At 39.7% G+C, this 17,941-nt stretch overlaps 1 protein-coding gene across 1 annotated transcript in view; it reads left to right on the top strand.

The window, feature by feature from the left end:
- LOC124788768 (cuticle protein 38-like) overlaps positions 1–17,941 on the top strand; it is a 66,001-nt gene that overhangs the window by 32,177 nt on the left and 15,883 nt on the right. Inside the window, exon 3 of the mRNA XM_047256050.1 lies at positions 9,057–9,338. Coding sequence (XP_047112006.1) covers positions 9,057–9,338 — 282 coding nt within the window. The remainder of the gene's footprint in view (positions 1–9,056; positions 9,339–17,941) is intronic.

The raw sequence follows: 17,941 nt of genomic DNA, 5'->3' as shown, positions 1-17,941 counted from the left end.
CATCAATTCTCTCATTGTTTTCCTCCCAACTGGTCATTAGAGCACAGATTAGAATTTATGTGTGGCTACTTAGAGAATGAACCAGCTGTAAGAATGCGGTCGGTCATTCACGATTGCCACAGTGAAGGAAAATTTTACCATGCCTTCCTCTCAGCATATTGGTCTCAAGCCACACAAGACCGGGTAAAACATGGTATCATAATGATGAAACATTTCGAACAATCTGAATTCTCCAGTCTTGTGAAATATTTTGAAGACATGTTGCACAAGAATCAGTACCTGTCAAACCCATACAGCCCCTCAGAACTCATCCGCATTTGCTTAATCAAATTACCTGAACATTTACGACATATTATTTTGGCAGGACGTTGCAAAGACGACATTGAAGCTTTTCAGGGACTGTTACAAGAATTGGAAATTGACACTGACAATCGCGGAATGCGAAAAGAGGAACACAACAATTACAGGTCACATCCGTCGCAATTCCGCGATGAATGAAGTAATAACTGGACACGACAAGGCTATTCTCACAACACATATCGTGACCAAAACAGACACCACCCGTATGACAAGCGTTGGCAGAGTAGTAATAATTACAGGGAAAGATAACCTCTCCGTGGTAATGACTATCACAGAGACAATAAGAGAAACAGACAATATGGGAACCAGAATAATTATTATCAAGGGAGGCAGAATAAATTCAGGCGCAACAGTTCGACGCACAGTTACGATTCAGGGAGAAATTCTCCACCACGTGACCGACACGAAAGAAACTGTGTAAACTACCGACAAAACGACAGACCTGAATTCCATCAGAACTGGCGAGCTTTAAACAGAGCTGGGCCCTCTCGGCAAGGCGAATTTGTGGAAGTTAGGTCTCCAAATCCCAATAACGACGCGCGCCAACAAAGAGACAATAGACAATGACTCGCACAGCAGGCAGCCACGTGCGCCGGCTGGCTCCGAGAAAAATAACATTATACTGGTACTGCTAATGAGATTTTAATGCAACATTTTGGTTTATTTGAAAATACATTCTGAATTTAAAGTGCTTTCTGAGAGATACCAGATGACACAGAGGCTAGTTTATGTGACAGCTACACGATTTTTATCACGACGCTACTAATGAGTGACAATTTACAATGTTGCTTTTGCGGTGTTTCTGTTTTATATCTGCACAGTTTTTCTGTATTATTCTGGAAAGTAAAACATGTTTTAGTAGTAACTTTTATGGTATAGCTACAAGGAGACAGCCTTTTCTGTAGCACAACAATACGTTACAGCACAGTACTTTCTTCATCACGCCAATAAGCATAATAACTACGATATCTATACGCAAAGCATTTCACTTTTGTTTATCATGAGGTAAGTACATTGGCTTCTGCAGAACTTAGCTTTCGGAGGACGATAACTACGACACTCCCACACAGATTATGTTGCAACAAGACGAACATTTAGCGCTACAGTACACGTATTTGAGTGATTAATTTTGTACTTGAAACATTTATTTTTAAAGATTTTTTTTTTAATTACAAAGAAAGTTTTCCGTGATACATTTCATTCCATTGCGGTAATTTGTAACACCTGGGAGTATAATTACATTAATCCTCAGGGGGGTATACGCCTACTTTGTGTACCATGTGTTTGGCAACCACAAGGAACCCTAGCTAATATGGTATTTGCTTATACAACTTTACACATCGGTACTATATTTCTCTAACACACAAATTACACAGCTATCTGATCATTTAACTGAGAGAGGCAAACATTTATTTTACTACATCAGTGACACATGTTTACGCAAATACACAGTTGGATAACTTCACACTTATGAAACTGTATTTTGTCTGTACTTTGTAAACTGTTCATATTTTTTCGGAACCATTGTGATACTATGAGAGATTTGAATGATATATTTGGTAAGGGAGCATGATTTTAAAGTACGTTTGAGGTAGATGACACTATTGAAATGAGCAGAGAATTTTTTTTACGTTTTGAAATTATTGGAGGAAGTTACGACGATTTTGAGATTTGACTGAAGTGTTATGATGTTATTATTACGACGACGATGTGTACTATGCTGTTGAGGTATGTTTATGATAAATAAGCTGATGCTATATGAGGAATCTGATTATGCTATGTAGCTATTATGATGAAATATTGAAGACGTGTTGATGAATATGAATATGTATATGTGTAATAAGGTAAGGAATAAGGAGTAGGGGTTAGGGACTCTGATTTATGAAAAGGTTGTTGGAAACCAAGAATCGTACTTTAAGAGTTATGAAATGTGTGTGTATATTCGTGAATGTATTACAATGCAGACGAAAATTTTTTTGGACACTGTTATATCAATAGCATTTTGTTTCTACAGATTTGTAACGCAAATTCTTGACCTGTGAAATATTTTTATATGCGACTGTCTCTGTAGCGGAAACTGCTGTCGTAAATATTTCCGTAAGAAAGTTAACGGACCACCTACACATAATGCGTCGTGGGCACCCAGCTGTGTCAGACGCCTGGAGAAAAAGCCATTAGCGCGTGCCTTTCAGAGCACAGGAAAACACCTGGAGAACAAGCCATTAGGGTGTACCTTTCATCGCTAATGCGACACCCTCGTTACTTGAAAACATATGATTACTCGCACTTTGTGCTAATTGCTGAAATGCTTATGAATTGATGGGAAATATTCGTACATCTGCACACCTGATTATGACAAGTGTCTTTCTATGAGAGTTGAGAGCTACTGACTTACGAAATGCCACATGACTATTGAATGATGTTTTTATGCTTTGGTTTGCGTAATTGCTTATTTCATTTGACATCTGTTTTCCAGCTGTGTTGCAGCATTGCTTTTATAAAATAAAATGCATTTGCTAATGTGAACACTTTCTGTCAACAGATCTATTAAATAATTATTTTATGATCCACATTCTTTAAAAAAGGAGCACTTGGAAAGGAAAGAACAATAAGAAGGAACTAGTAACTGCATTCATAATTTTCTTTTCAAGTAATTGGTAACTTTTTGGTAGAATAACTTCTTGTGGTGCACCACTTTAATTACTTAGACATTAAGATGTGATTATACATTTCCCTTATCTGCATTGTTGTTTTTACTGTAATATTTTTTCTGCTTGAGCTATGTCATGTTTAGATATAAGTTATTGCATTTGCTGTTGCTGTTTGCCAGGCATAGTGCTACTAAATTTCACATTACATTACTCTGCTAAGCCAATTTTACTACTCATTGATTTTTCATGTTGCTGCACATTGGCTCATATTAGTTGTAATTTTGCATTTTATCTGTAAATTAGATTTACTGCTGCTTGCTTTGCACTCTGCATTTTTTTGGTCATTGCTGTTTGTGTTACATGTTTTGTGCTGCTGCATTGCCTCGTCCCTTAGTTTAGCATATGAGCTCAGTAGATTTAAGTTAGATTAAGAGGGGGTAGACTATAGAAGAGAATGAGTTGCGATGAATTGGAAGAAATGCATTGAGAAAACAGGTTTAGGTAGGATTTCCTTGGAAATAAATGATGAGATAAGATAATGGAAAATAAAAATGAGGTAAGAGATGTGTGAACATATAAACACAGAAAGCATGCTTAGTTAGAATTTTTTTTGGTGGAAACAAAGGATGAAATAAGAAGAAAGATATATGAAGTTTTGGGATGGACTGCAGTACCAAATGTTACACTGAAAACGAACCCTGTCCTTTCCTATTGGTGTTATCCCACTATGTGTGTGTGTACCCTTGTGTATTTGTTTTCTTCCTGTCTCTGTGTAGTTTCATAGAATTTTTTTCTCTTTTAATATTAAGCTACATTCACTATGATGAGGAATACTGTTATCCTCAAATATAATTGGCATTAATAATATGTTATTTACTTTGTAAAGATGTTAGACATTATTCATTCTGTTTAAATGCTCATGTGTGAAGTTGATGTTTCAATAATTATTCTGATCTTCTATGTATGTACTCATGTCATAATTCCTGTAACACTGACGTATATGTCTATTTCTATTCTTTTGTAAAGCCCCTATTACTACAAATGTTATCTATATTGTTATGTTTTTAATGATGTATTGTGTACCTTTGTAATTGTATTCTCATGTTATAAAATTGTAATTGTCACCAGTTCATGATATTATTAACTTGTTAGTTACATTTCACTGCACACGTTTCTGTTGGTCATAGTATATGGACAATATGTGAGAAGTAGGGACTGATAGTGTTTGCATGTGTGTTAATGATTCAGCAAGGGACTGGATAACAGCATTGCTCGTTCTAAGGACAATTCCAAAAACTTTGTGAGTGCACAAGTGGTGGTTTATGGACTTGCTATATTCTCCGCAAGACTCTTCGATGGTGAATGTGCACCTGCACAATCGCAACAGATGGCTGCTGGTCATCTCTACAAGGACTACAGTGGGTCTGCACCTCTGGTGGCCCACCAATACCATTATCTCTACAAGGACTACAGTGGGTCTACATCTTTGATGATCCATCAATACCATTATTTCTACAAGGACTGCAGTGGGTCTGCGCCTCTGGTGGCCCACCAATATCGTAATCCCTACCAGGACTACAGTGGGTCTGCTCTGTGATGACCTACCTACCAATATTCATCAAAACTTCGACTGACTCTGCAGTGGGTTTGCTCTGTTGTGGCTCATTACCTGTCACCATGTCGAGAGTCAGCACTGTCTTTCCATTGGAAGGACAACACTACTTCTTCAAGACTGCATGGAAATCCACTACTTCCGTGTGCATTTTCTTTTACTGCTCAGACTTTGAGACAAACACTGCTATTCTCCTGTTATGTACGATTAGGACTGTCTTTAGGGACTGTGAGAAAATTTGAGCTTTTGACCAACGTTGTATCAATAAGTGTGTGCATTTTATATCTTTGTTACTGTAATTGTGAAAAATTTTTGTCAAATCTGTATTGGCCAGTGCCCAACACCATTTGTAAAAAATTTTTGTGGGGAGCATGGGGGCTATGTAAGTAGGCTGTTTATGTTTTCTTATTGGCAACGTTACGTAGCGCTCAATATGAAAATCACTGGCTGTGCTGTGTGCAGTCTGTCGCTAGTTTGCATTGTTGTCTGCCATTGTAGTGTTGGGCAGCGGCAGCTGGATGTGAACAGCGCGTAGCGTTGCGCAGTTGGAGGTGAGCCGCCAGCAGTGGTGGATGTGGGGAGAGAGATGGCGGAGTTTTGTAATTTTTCATGAACTGATATATTTATATATGATGATATCAAGGTAAATACATTGTTTGTTCTCTATTAATATCTTTCATTTGCTAACTATCCCTATCAGTAGTTAGTGCCTTCAGTAGTTTGAATCTTTTATTTAGCTGGCAGTAGTGGCGCTCGCTGTATTGCAGTAGCTTGAGCAGCGAAGATTTTTGTGAGGTAAGTGATGTGTGAAAGGTATAGTTTAATGTTTGTCAGGGCCATTCTTTAGTAGGAAATTTTGAAAGTCAGATTGCGTTGCGCTAAAAATATTGTGTGTCAGGTTAAGCACAGTCCTGTATAATTGTTAAAAGGGGACGTTTCAGCATTAATAAAATACAATAAATAATATTTATTTTAAGACACAAAAATGTTTGCAGCTAATGTCTCCAACTATTGCATCGCTACTGAAACACCAGATTATCACTAGTTCTACTTATGTTAGTGTAATGGATGAAATACAAGTCAGTTTTAGGGTTGTCTACATATATCACCAGCAAAGTGAGAAAACCAAAGTGTAAAGAGGAGTCAGGATAGAAATTTTTATTTCTGGTAACTATTCTTACTGTTTCTCGACGAAACATTTAAATTTTTAAACCTGAAAAACTTTGAAGTAAGCTGATTAGTTGGACAAATGTTATCCTCTACTTTTTTATGATTCTGAACAATTTGCATCTAGCTTGAGAACAGTCCTGATGCGCAAAAATAATGTTTCGTTGCCATGTTCAAAGGAAGTTGTCCACGGTAACAGTAAAGTCATAGAACCATTTTATGACTCATGTATTTGTGGCACCTGAAATCAAAAAATAGTTGAAAAAAAGTAGGAAAATGCCAGTGTGTGCAGTGTTTTTTGTATAAAAATTCTTTAAGTATTTTAACTAAAACAAACGTTGAAACTTCCTGGCAGATTAAAACTGTGTGCCGGACCGAGACTCGAACTCAGACCTTTGCCTTTCTTAAACAAATGTTATTAACGTAGGCCTACCCAATCTTTATTCTTCACGTTTACATATTTATCTCTCAACGTACTCGCCCTGACGATAAACACAGCTCTCCCAAGGGACATCAGTTTGTTGATACCGTTGCTGTAGAATGTTTGACTTTGTTCACGAAGCCACAACCTCACCTCTGCTTGCACCACTTTATCGCTATTGAAGTTATGTCCTCGACTGTATTCTTCAGGTTCTGGAAACAGATGAAAATCGGATGTAGCCAAGTGGTGATGTATAGAATACGATGGATAACAGTGAGCTCAAGGCGTCGGATTGTTGCAGATGTCGAAGCGATGTCGTGTGGTATGGCATTGTTATGACGAAGGAGTATTCGAAACTCGATTACACTACACTGTTTCTCATGTACTGGCATAGTTACATTACACACCGCCATGCTACAGGCTACAATTCGGAGCCCTGTAGCGGCAGAGAGCTGCAAAAATATGAAGACATGATGAATGAAGAAGTAGAATGTTAATAACGTTTGTTTTAATTAACAAGCTTTAAGTGTTACAACAGAAAAATTCGGCCACATTACATTTCAGCAAGCCCTCTTAAATATGGCTTCAGAGAGTACAAAAATGTGTGGAAATTATACTCTGTAGGAATATTAAATCCACGTTTAGCAGAATCTCTGACCGTTTGCTTAGTAATTTTCATAGGTGAAGCAAACGTCCATTCGATGATGAGATGAAAACAGACAGGATAAGTCCTCCTTGCATAAGGTCAGGGAAAGAAATAGGCCGTATATTTTTCGAAGGAACCACCTCAGCATTCGATTTAATCGATTTACCGGATTCACGAGAAATGAAAATGGGGATGGCCAGCTGAGGTTTATAGAACCCCTCCTCACAACCCCACCGGCGCACTATCGCGACGACTCAGACAGTTCAATAACATCCTTCCTACCCGTAGATTGTCAGGATTTAAAAGCAAAAATGCACTTGTATTTGCGTCGTCCGAAATCAGTCTTTGTACTTAACAAAAGTCTCTTGCTTTTCCCACATCTTGAGCTAACAATGGGAAAACAAATATCAGAGGCAGGACGTATGCCAACCAGTGGCCACAGTTGTATTTTGTTCCAGCCTGAGATAAGCTCTATTGTAGCAGGTCCAAAACAATGTCCAACGGACTGAGAACTGTAAGCACACAACACATTTGCAGTGAATGATAAAGATAGTGATTTTTTTTTTCTCATTTCTCAAATGGCGGCAACGCGTAGACACTGGTTAAAGCAAATCCTCGGCTAACCACCAAGGAAAAGCAAGCCCGCACTGTGTGGAGATGTGTAGTCCTGTGATGCAAGGCGCTGGTCGCTTGCCAACGTTGCGCTCATCGCCGCCATTGCGCCTGCATTCCCCCTATAAAAGCTGGCCGTTTCAGCCACTGAGCACTGTCTTGTCCACTCAGACGCCGCCAACATGTTGAAGGTACGTCAGTGGCTGCTGGGCCTCGAATGAGCTGCAAGAGCTGTGTTGAAGAGTTCTACATTTTCTCGGTTCTCGCTTGCAGTAGTACTGTAATGTCAGCAATACTATGCCAAATTCCTGAATGATCAAGTGGCATGTAGGAGACTATGCCTTTACTTGTGTAAAGGTCTGGAACAGAAAGATTATTACACTAGAGAAATAATGTATTAAAATAGTTTTGTAACAAGTACCAATCAATTTTGCTCATAACCTTCAGTGCCGGAAAGGGTATGCATTGATCGTTTTGATTTGTAAGGCGGATAGAAGAGATAGCTAAGATTTATCAGAGCCGATTTCTGTACCTCAGTGTTTCGAATCCGTTACTGTGAGGGAGCTATTGATTTTATTATTTATATTTTTGTGCCATCGATTTCTTAGTTCTCGTCTATCAGTAATCTGAAGACGTTTCGTTTTCATTGTGTTTCAGGAATACACTGAAAGTAAATCTCAGTATATGGCATCATTCACTGTAGCGTAGGTTTTTATAAATTTTGTATTTTTGGAATGCTTCTCATTTCCGGTTTCAGAACCAGGTTGGATCTCAGAGCAAAATGAACAGTCTAAAGTAATAGTGACACATAAAAGTAAACCACATTATTTTACAGGAAATATTTTGCATATCATTACAACTGAAGTAGCTAACTAATACTGGATAATTTTTCATGGACAAAAATGTCCATATATTGTGATATAGTGTAGAACAAAAACTCACAGTAATACAAGATACCTTCTTGGAAGCTGGCAACACAGGCTAGCTAATCTTGCTGTACAGCTGCTCGTGGAATGTTGCTCGTAAAGCAGACAGGACCGAACACTACCATGCTTATATGAATTTCTGCATAAGAGTTTTATGCTTAGAACGTTCTTCTCACTCATTCAAAGGGTGACATCACTGGCTTTACCGCCCAAATTAGTGTATTCATGTTACCAATCTGCAGGTGTACATTATTGATTTTCCACTGACCTGACAACAAGACGTCTAACTTTCAAACACTTTGCTCGTTTTATGTGAATCATAGATACACTGTGTTGAGCATAAACAGAGGGCATAAAAGAAGTCATCGCTGTTTTAAGCATAGATAAAAAATTTGAGAGCGTTTCCTTACACATACAAATAGCAGAGTTCTGAGCAATTTTGTAATAAGACCATTGGGTACAATATGTGTTAACAATGTTATGATCTTTTCTTAGAATGGAGTAAAATGTGCCTTTACCGACACAGTATCCACTGTACCTTCACACTCTGCTGACATTAGACACTGTTAATACATTGGTCAATTTCTATCAATTGTCACATATTGCATGCATTCTTGTTTGGGGCGTACTCTAGGATCCTCGTCGTTCTTCCTGCTTACAGCTTGTTCTGGTGCTGGCTTTGGCCGCCTGCTGCGTGAGCGCCGCCCCCAAGGCCGGCCTGGCCCCCCTGGCCTACTCCGCCCCCCTGGTGGCCGCCGCCCCCGTGGCCTACGCCGCCCCCGCGCCGGCCGTCGTGACGGCGCACAGCTCGCAGTACATCGCGCAGAACTTCAACGGACTCGCCGTGGCCGCCGCCGCCCCCGTCGTCGCCGCCGCCCCTGCAGTCGCTGCCGCGTACCACGCCGCACCTGCTGTCGCTGCCGCGTACCACGCCGCGCCAGCCGTTTATTTCAGATAAACAATTACCTGCAACCACTTTATAATGATAAATAAAGTCATTTTAACTGAAAGCGTCGTGTTTATGTTACTGCTTTTGTAAATATTCGTTCATCCTACTTTCTGTACACACTCTGGAACTGGCAGAAGTAAAGCTGTGAGTACCGGGCCTGAGTCGTGCTTCGGTAGCGCAGTTAGTAGAGCACTTGCCCGTGAAAGGCAAAGGTCCCGAGTTCGAGTCTCGGTCGGGCACACAGTTTTAATCTGCCAGGAAGTTTCATATCAGCGCGCACTCCGCTGCAGAGTGAAAATCTCATTCTGCAAATATGATTGTTTCACAAGTTATTAAAAGTATCACCTGTTCGATGAAATCACTACTATTCTATAATGCTTTGTACATTCCTCTGTGTAGGTGGCGCACCACTCTGATTTGCTAATCAGATGTGGTAATTAACGATAGAGAGGGTTACCAAAAGTTGTTCTTCTCCGGCAACAGTTTCAAAGAGTACAAAAAAAAGGTTCAAATGGCTCTGAGCACTATGCGACTTAACTTCTGAGGCCATCAGTCGCCTAGAACTTAGAACTAATTAAACCTAACCAATCTAAGGACATCAAAGAGTACACGATAGAGTCACCCGATAATCAAAACCAATTACAAAATGATTTAGATAAAATACATGTACCGTGCGAAAAACGGCAATAGACGCTAAATAATGAAAAGTGTGAAGTCACTGACATGAGTAATAAAGGAAATCCACTAAATTTCCTTTACATAATAAATCACACAAATGTAATGACTGTAATTGAACTAAATGCTTAGCGATTACAAACACAAACTGGAACGATCACATGGAAACCAAACTAAAGACTGCTCTTTATTGGCACAACACTTAGAAAATGCAACAAGTCTACTGAAGAGACTGCTCACAGCGCGCTCGTCCATCCTCCTCTGGAGTGCTATTGTGCAGTGTGGGATCCGCATCAGATGAGACGCAGAGGACACAGAAAAAGTTCAAAGAAGGGCAGCTCGTTTTGGATTATCGCGAAATAGGGGAGGGAGTGCCACGGACATGATACCTGAATTGGTATGGCATTCGTTAAAACAAAGGCGTTTTTCTTTGCGTCAGGATCTTCTTTTAAAAATTTCAATGACCAACTTTCTCCTCAGATTGCGATAATATTCTGTTGGCGTCCACCTTCATAGGGAGAAACGATCATCATTAGAAAATAAGGGAAATGAGAGCTCACATAGTGTTATTTAATTGCTCTATAATCCGTGCGCCGTTCAAGAATGTAACGTTGGAGAATTTGCTTGAAGGTGGTTCGATGAAACCTCTGTCAGGTAATTAATTCTGAACTACACAGTTATCAGGTAGACGCAGACTTAGATGAAAGAGAAACATTATAGTGCTACTCAAAGTAAGCTCAACGAACAAAAATTTTTCAGTCCTTAAAGGAGAACACTTGTCGCTTTTGAGCGCTGTTGATAGTAAAGAGCCAGTGTTAATCGCGTGACAATCCACCGCTGGCACAACCCATAGCAGGCAGCGTGTGGTGCCAGACAGTGGTATGGAATCAGCGCAGTAAGAAGGGTTGACGTAGAGACATGACAGATGGATGATAGGAGCTACCTTGGTTGAATGTAACCACGACCACGCCATGAGTGAAGTTGTCTTGTCCGTAGGTGTGTCAACAAGAACTGTCCAAACGAAAGGCAAAAAATTTTGTTAACTCCGACCAGCCTCGGGAAAAATAGCTGTCCTTTGAGCCTGCACAGCCACCAGAGATGTGGTCACTTAATTTGTTGGGGTCGCCAGTGCAGATGTGAATTACTCCCTGGAGGAGCCACCTGTATCACGCCGACTGTTCCTACGTTTTAGCTCACATCTATATGTAGTGGGAATCCTAAAAAGTCTCTCAGAAAATAAATAAAGAGGGGTAAATCATTACGTTAAGGCTTGAAAAGAACTTTTCAACGTCGCTCAGAAGTTGCAGCCGTAACTGTTTTACTGTTGTTGCTATTGTTGTTGTTGTTGTAGTGAGTCTTCTACGTTAATCTATCCTGTCTAATCCTCTTCATGTCTGCATAGCTATTGCAACCTACCGCCTTCTGAACCTACCTACTGTAGAAAAACTTCATCATCAAACTATTCTTGGACGCCTCGGGATGTGTCTCATAAATATATCCGTTCCTTTAGTCAAGTTTTGACACATATTTCTCTTATACATAACTCCATTCAGTATCTCTTTGTTACTAAGCCGACTAACCTTCTAGTACTCTCTTCTCATGTGTACCTATTTACGGTTTTCTAATATTATGCATTAAACGAAAACAATATACTAACCTAACAATAGGATGCTCGTCGTTCAACAGATGTTATATCAATGAAAAAATGCTTCGTTAACTGTAGGTGTGGCTATGGAGAAATAATATTTGTAGTTGAATAATATTTCAAGTGCATCGTTTAATCAACAGACATTAAATTAAGTAAACGTGACACGACGAAAACTTAAGATGCAGCGTCTCCTCAGGAGACATACAATGACATAGTCTACTGTAACTCAAATTTTAAAGACTGAAGTGGAAAAACAAGCTTTGAACTTTTGTATTTGTAAAATTCAACTATTCAGAGGCAATGTATAGGGAACTAACGTTCATCTTGCATCTCCGGAATGATAGAATTTCGTGGAAGTCTACGATTAAAGTTACTGGATATGTAGCGGTTGGCAAATTAAGTTTTCTCATCAACAATTCCTTACTAATGTTTGGATTTGTGCGTATAAGTTCTCGTATTTTAATGACATCAGGCATTGCGCTTTTTTTGTAGTAGTGACGTTGTTTATGAGCTTGCATACTTCATACATGTTCTGATTTGCATATGACATACCTGTCCCACAAAGATTTGACGAAAATAATTAAATTTGAAAGAATAAATAATGAATTCTGCAAAGACAGGACAACTTTACCAGTAAGTCCTTTATTTGTAGGCACGAATAGTTTCGGAGCATGTTAGCTACATTATCAGGATCAGTCTGTACAAACTAAAGAACAAACACTCACGTAAGGTAGCAAGAAAAGATAATTAAAATGAAAATTTAAATACGGAATGAACATACCCACAAAATTAATTCATGGCCAGATCTATAAAAGAGAATGGTATTACCCAGTATTCACAGCCAGCAAATTTTCGTTAAGTACTGGACGTCAAAAATAAAGTGACATGGAATGCTCCCGTGATACCTATAAAGGAGGAAACTAATAAGAAGAAGTCCTAATAACAATCTATCAGATACCTAAAAACTGATAAATACTAGTCACCCGGAGTAACAGAATCTAGTGAGCTAACGGGATTCCTATATGCCAAATGATGATCAAATAATACAAAAATTGAGCAACTTGCGTTCCCACACTTGCCTAAAATTGATTGAAACAGTTATTCAGTGTAAAAGAATAGTTAATTTCCCAAAAATATCCGCCCTAAGGCTATTTTAAAACTTAGCACGCGAAAGACATGAAGTAAATAACGGGAATGAATATTATCTTTTACTTAAAAAGCTCAGTCGATAGAAAGCAAAGCACAGCGAGGGCAGATAGCAGGAGGCTAAACTTATCTACAGCAACCCGCGCACGGAATTGCGTAGTAAGCGGAACGCAGTTGCAGCAGCAACAGCTAGCGACGTGGACAGAGCAGTCATGCGCGGTGCGCATGCGCATGTGCGGATAGCTAGACAAGAGCAATGATAGCTGAACTGATAAGAAGTCTAGATAATTTCTTACAACGCGTCTTTTCTCTTTTTTTAAGAAAATAAAAAAAGTAAATTCGTAAAATTTGTTATCAGTTCCAATGCTGCAAAAGGTAGCCGAGGGAAAGGCATCGCGTTAATTGCAGCAGAAGATAGCAACTACTTAAAGGTTATAAAACATGACATGTAACGATATCTAAAGAACTAATATATGCTAGGATGTAGATTAACGAGATGCCCTGTACATGAATCGTGCTTAATTTAATTTTAAGTAAAAAGCATGAAGCATCACTAACAAGACAAAGTATTCGAAAGCAGCACCAAAGCGAAACTGGAATAAACCGATCGAGTCCAGGTCATAGAGGGAATTGGATGAAAGTGAGTAACAAATTTTTTCCTTGAAGTTCCGAATCAACACAACAGGATGATACAACGTAATAAAACATAATGAAACGAGAAAAGGCAGGACGCAACTCACAGTGAGCATAAGCAATCACTGAACGCTGATGCAGTCGTAACTGCCCAATAAACCGCGGTGTCTGAGCTCAACTTCACCAGTGGAGGTACGTTCAGAGAACTTTTTCAGAGAACGCACAATTTCCACATTCTCAAGAATATACTGCCCTTATTTGCCCTGTGTAGGACCTGAATATAGCTGGAAAATGATAGTTACAGCCTGTGTTCTAACAGCTGCGAACTTAAGGCCAATTCGAATTTCTCAGCTCTAGACGTTCTTTAAATTGCACATCAAAACTGCTACCCGTCTCACCGATACATCTCATTGCACAGTCATCACATGAGGTGCACTATACGCTAGTCGTTTTAAATTTATCGGGAATAATCTGTTGTTTATGCCTAAAAACCTGAACTACACTTTTGTGAATAAAGTAAGATGGTTGAATCTTTCTTCAGGACAATTGTCTACCGATTTCTTCAGAAATTCTATCGAATTCTTAAACGTGCTTTTAGTCCTTTGTCCTTACACGAGACATAAAATCTTCTCCGATATTATCAATATATAAATGCGATTTATGAATGAGGAACCAGCTACGTAATCTCTCTTTATGTACAGTGAATAGATGGCGTTATTTCTACTTACGTTGTGGGACTGCGCTGAAATGCTAATCACTTGCAAATCCAAGCATGTTGTACACTTCATCCCAAGTTGACCTTTCTTGCATAATGTTTCCATGACGTTGCTGGTTTGGTGCTCAGCGTTGTAGCTACTTTAAAAAGAGATAATAAAAAAGAAGAATACACCGTGTTTTTTTCTCGACGAGTGTCAAAAGCATCCTGATTTGAAACTTAATTTATATGCCGATATTGCAGTATCCCTGGAACACAGAACTATCTCTATTGGCTACTAAACATTAACTCAATTTGGAATACAAGCACTACATCGATATGAGTTGGATGCCTACTGTGATGTTGAAGAATTTAATATGCGACACAGTGCCGCAGGAGACACGTGACCAATAACTAAACTTGAGGGTAGTTATTACGTAAATGCTAAATGAGTCGCTAGAAATGAACGGACCACTTGTCGTTCACAATTTTTTTGTATTGACGCATTTCCGGCGCAGTCCATCAGCCAAACCAAAAACCAAGTCTTAAGGGCAAGTATCATTTTGAAAAAGTCATCTACATCTACACACATACTCCGAAAGTCACCAAACGGTGTTTTGTCGAGGGCACCATTTACTGCTACTATTCATTTCCTATCCTGTTCCACTCGGAGATAGAGCGAGGGAAGAACGACTGTCTGTATACCTATGTATGAGCACTAATTTCTTGTATCTAATTTTCGTGGTCTTTACGCAAAATGTACGTTGGCGGCCGTGTATTTTCATAATTTTTTATATATTAATAAGAAGGTCTTGTAAACCACTCTCCAAACGTATTTCATCTTAGAAATTCATGTCATGCAAAATCAATAGTGCTTATTACAACACAATTACTGCAGTACTAAGGCTGTGTTTTTTAGACTGTTTTTGTTCTTCCTCGCAATACCGGTTGACTTATTTGAGATGACGTCTTCCACTGCTAAAAGCCTCAAAAATCTTATTTTATACGTTAGACACAAGTAGGTGGATCGGAAAACTTAATAACAGATTCATTGTAAACCTAAATTACTTATAAACCTAGTGATCATTATTTCAACAAGAATTAATATGAGAGGCCGGTTACTGCTTGACGAGCGAGCCCATAATTCTGCGTCACATTCAACTGAAATTGTCTCGTGTTAGAATACATTGACAGATTTCCGGCTTAGAGTACACGAAAATATGGTGTATTGTTAAGATTTCGTTCACGTGATGTGTTTACCTAGCTTTAAGAACAAAAAGTTTTCCATCATGTCGAAAATTCACTAAAGTCATTAAAAAAATGTTCAAATGTGTGTGAAATCTTATGGGACTTAACTGCTAAGGTCATCAGTCCCTACGCTTACACACTACTTAAACTAAATTATCCTAAGGACAAACACACACACCCATGCCCGAGGGAGGACTCGAACCTCCGCCGGGACCAGCCGCACAGTCCATGACTGCAGCGCTTTAAACCGCTCGGGTAATCCCGCGCAGCAAAAGTCATCAGAAAACGGATTTTCATAAATTGGCCTTATAACACCTTAATTATTTTTTGCCACAAATAAAACTAAAATGAAAACACTGTGCAATTCTTACAGAACACAATGATTTGGGTTCTATATCCTGGTTGGTTCCTGTAATACTCACTAGGATGTAATAAAGTGCTCACCATCTGACACTTAGGGGATTCGTTCTTTGAATTCTACACACCGACAAATTTCTTGTAATCATGTCTCCCACAAAACACCGATGGAGATGGAAAGTGTTGCCCTATGTATAATGTGAGAGACTCGTTATGTTACTGAAAGTGGCGATTGGCAGATCATACGTGAGTATTTTACAAAAAATGAATGAAACGTAAGATTAGGCACGTAGTCCGTGTGGAAAGTGACAAGACCGGTCCGTGCTTCTGTTGCACTGTCAGTCCCAAAGTAATTTTGAACTGACTATAGTGCCCATAACGTTTTCCGTCAAGGCACTGATATTGTGTTAGTGGGTCAACGGTCGCTGCCGCTTGCAGTGCAGGTGCGGTCCCAGTGCACCCTTTCAGTATGCTAAACAAAATTCACCAACATTGGATCGTACGTAGCCGAGCCTAGGTCCCTGGCACCACTCACGTATGATCTGTCAATCGCCACTTTCAATAACACAACGAGTCTCTCACATTATACATAGTGCAAGAATTTCCATCTCCATCGGTGTTTTGTAGATGACATGATTAGAAGAAATTTGTCGTTTGTATAGAATTCAAAGAAGGAATCCCCTAAGTGTCAGATGGTGAGCACTTTATTACATCCTAGTGAGTATTACAGGGACCAACCAGGGTATATCCCACCCAAAACGTTCATACCCTGCTGCTATTGGTACGCTTGAGTCAACAGTCTTGACTTCTCACTTTAAAGGCAAAAAGGCAACAAATACGTAGGGGGAGGGAGTATGGGACTACGTTCACACTGCTGCGCTGCATAAAGTGCAGCTAGATAAAAGTTTTCTCTCGTCCTAACTAGATGGGTGACACAAAGTCTGACTGCATGCCAGACCTGGCCCGGCTGTCAGACGGCTGTTGAGTACTGCTCTGCAACAGTTCGGCGCTCTGCTGGCATCGCTCGGAAATCTTCAGGGCCTGCAAAGCTGTTGTGCAGTGAGTCAGATTCTCAGATCCACTAATGTAACACGCATTCCTGGAGCAAGGAAGACAACTGCTCAGTGCTAGAATTACGCTTTAACTGCACTGCCCTCTAGAATCATAACCAGTCGCATAGAAGGAGCATTGAATTTTAAGCAAGCAAAGGAACAAACTGACGTTACATATACCAAAATTAAAATAAACATAATTTCCTAAAATCTGTATTGGAGGCAAGGGCGCGCTGAAAGCAGAGATTTTTTTTCCTTCTGCAAAAACTTCAAAAACGCCCACTCCCACTCTCCACTGCTCGAAAAACATGCAAAATACCAACAAAACCCCTACACAAAAAGTACATTAAATTTCCTACAAAAGTCGGGTATAACGTCCTGTTGTCACATAAGAGGGTCGGAAGCAAAGCGAAAACTAGGAGAAATGCCTTCTGTGTCCTACAGCTAAGCGACCCCTCCGACCTGTCTATGTCTCATCGGCGCTATACTTCGGTGTATTAAGCTTAAAACTGGTTGTTTTGAAAAAAATTAATAGGAAGTATTGATTGACGAAAACATTAAAAAGTATATTTATAAGGCAATAGCTCAAAATGGCTCTGAGCACTATGGGACTTAACATCTGAGGTCATTAGTCCCCTAGAACTTAGAACTACTTAAACCTAACTAACCTAAGGACATCACACACATCCATGCCCGAGGCAGGATTCGAACCTGCGACCGTAGCGGTCGCGCTGATCCAGACTACAGAACCTCGAACGGCTCGTCCACTCCGGCCGGCAAGATGATAGCGACCAGAGAGCTAAATATGGAATCGGCTTGTAGTAATGTGCATGTGTCATGAAATTAATGAATATCGAGCCCAGGACTCGCTCATCACTTCGAGTACGATCGCCAATTAGAAAAGAAATATGGAATATTGTGATATAATATTCAAACAAAAGTCAGATAAGTCGTATAGTGACATTAGAAGCACTGCAAGTAGGGTTTACAGGACATTGCCAAGCATCAGGAAGAGGCTCAGACTGCAAGACACAGCCCCTACTGGAGGTATGGCGGGCCTATTTAACAGGTCACAGTCCATGTCCCAAACATTTGCATTCATTGGGATGTGGTAACACACAAATCTGCGAATGTGCAGAGGAAG

The sequence above is a fragment of the Schistocerca piceifrons genome, chromosome 3 (genome assembly GCF_021461385.2).
Source record: "Schistocerca piceifrons isolate TAMUIC-IGC-003096 chromosome 3, iqSchPice1.1, whole genome shotgun sequence".
Classification (NCBI taxonomy): Eukaryota; Metazoa; Arthropoda; class Insecta; order Orthoptera; family Acrididae; genus Schistocerca; species Schistocerca piceifrons.
This window is presented reverse-complemented; position numbering and strand designations above follow the sequence as displayed.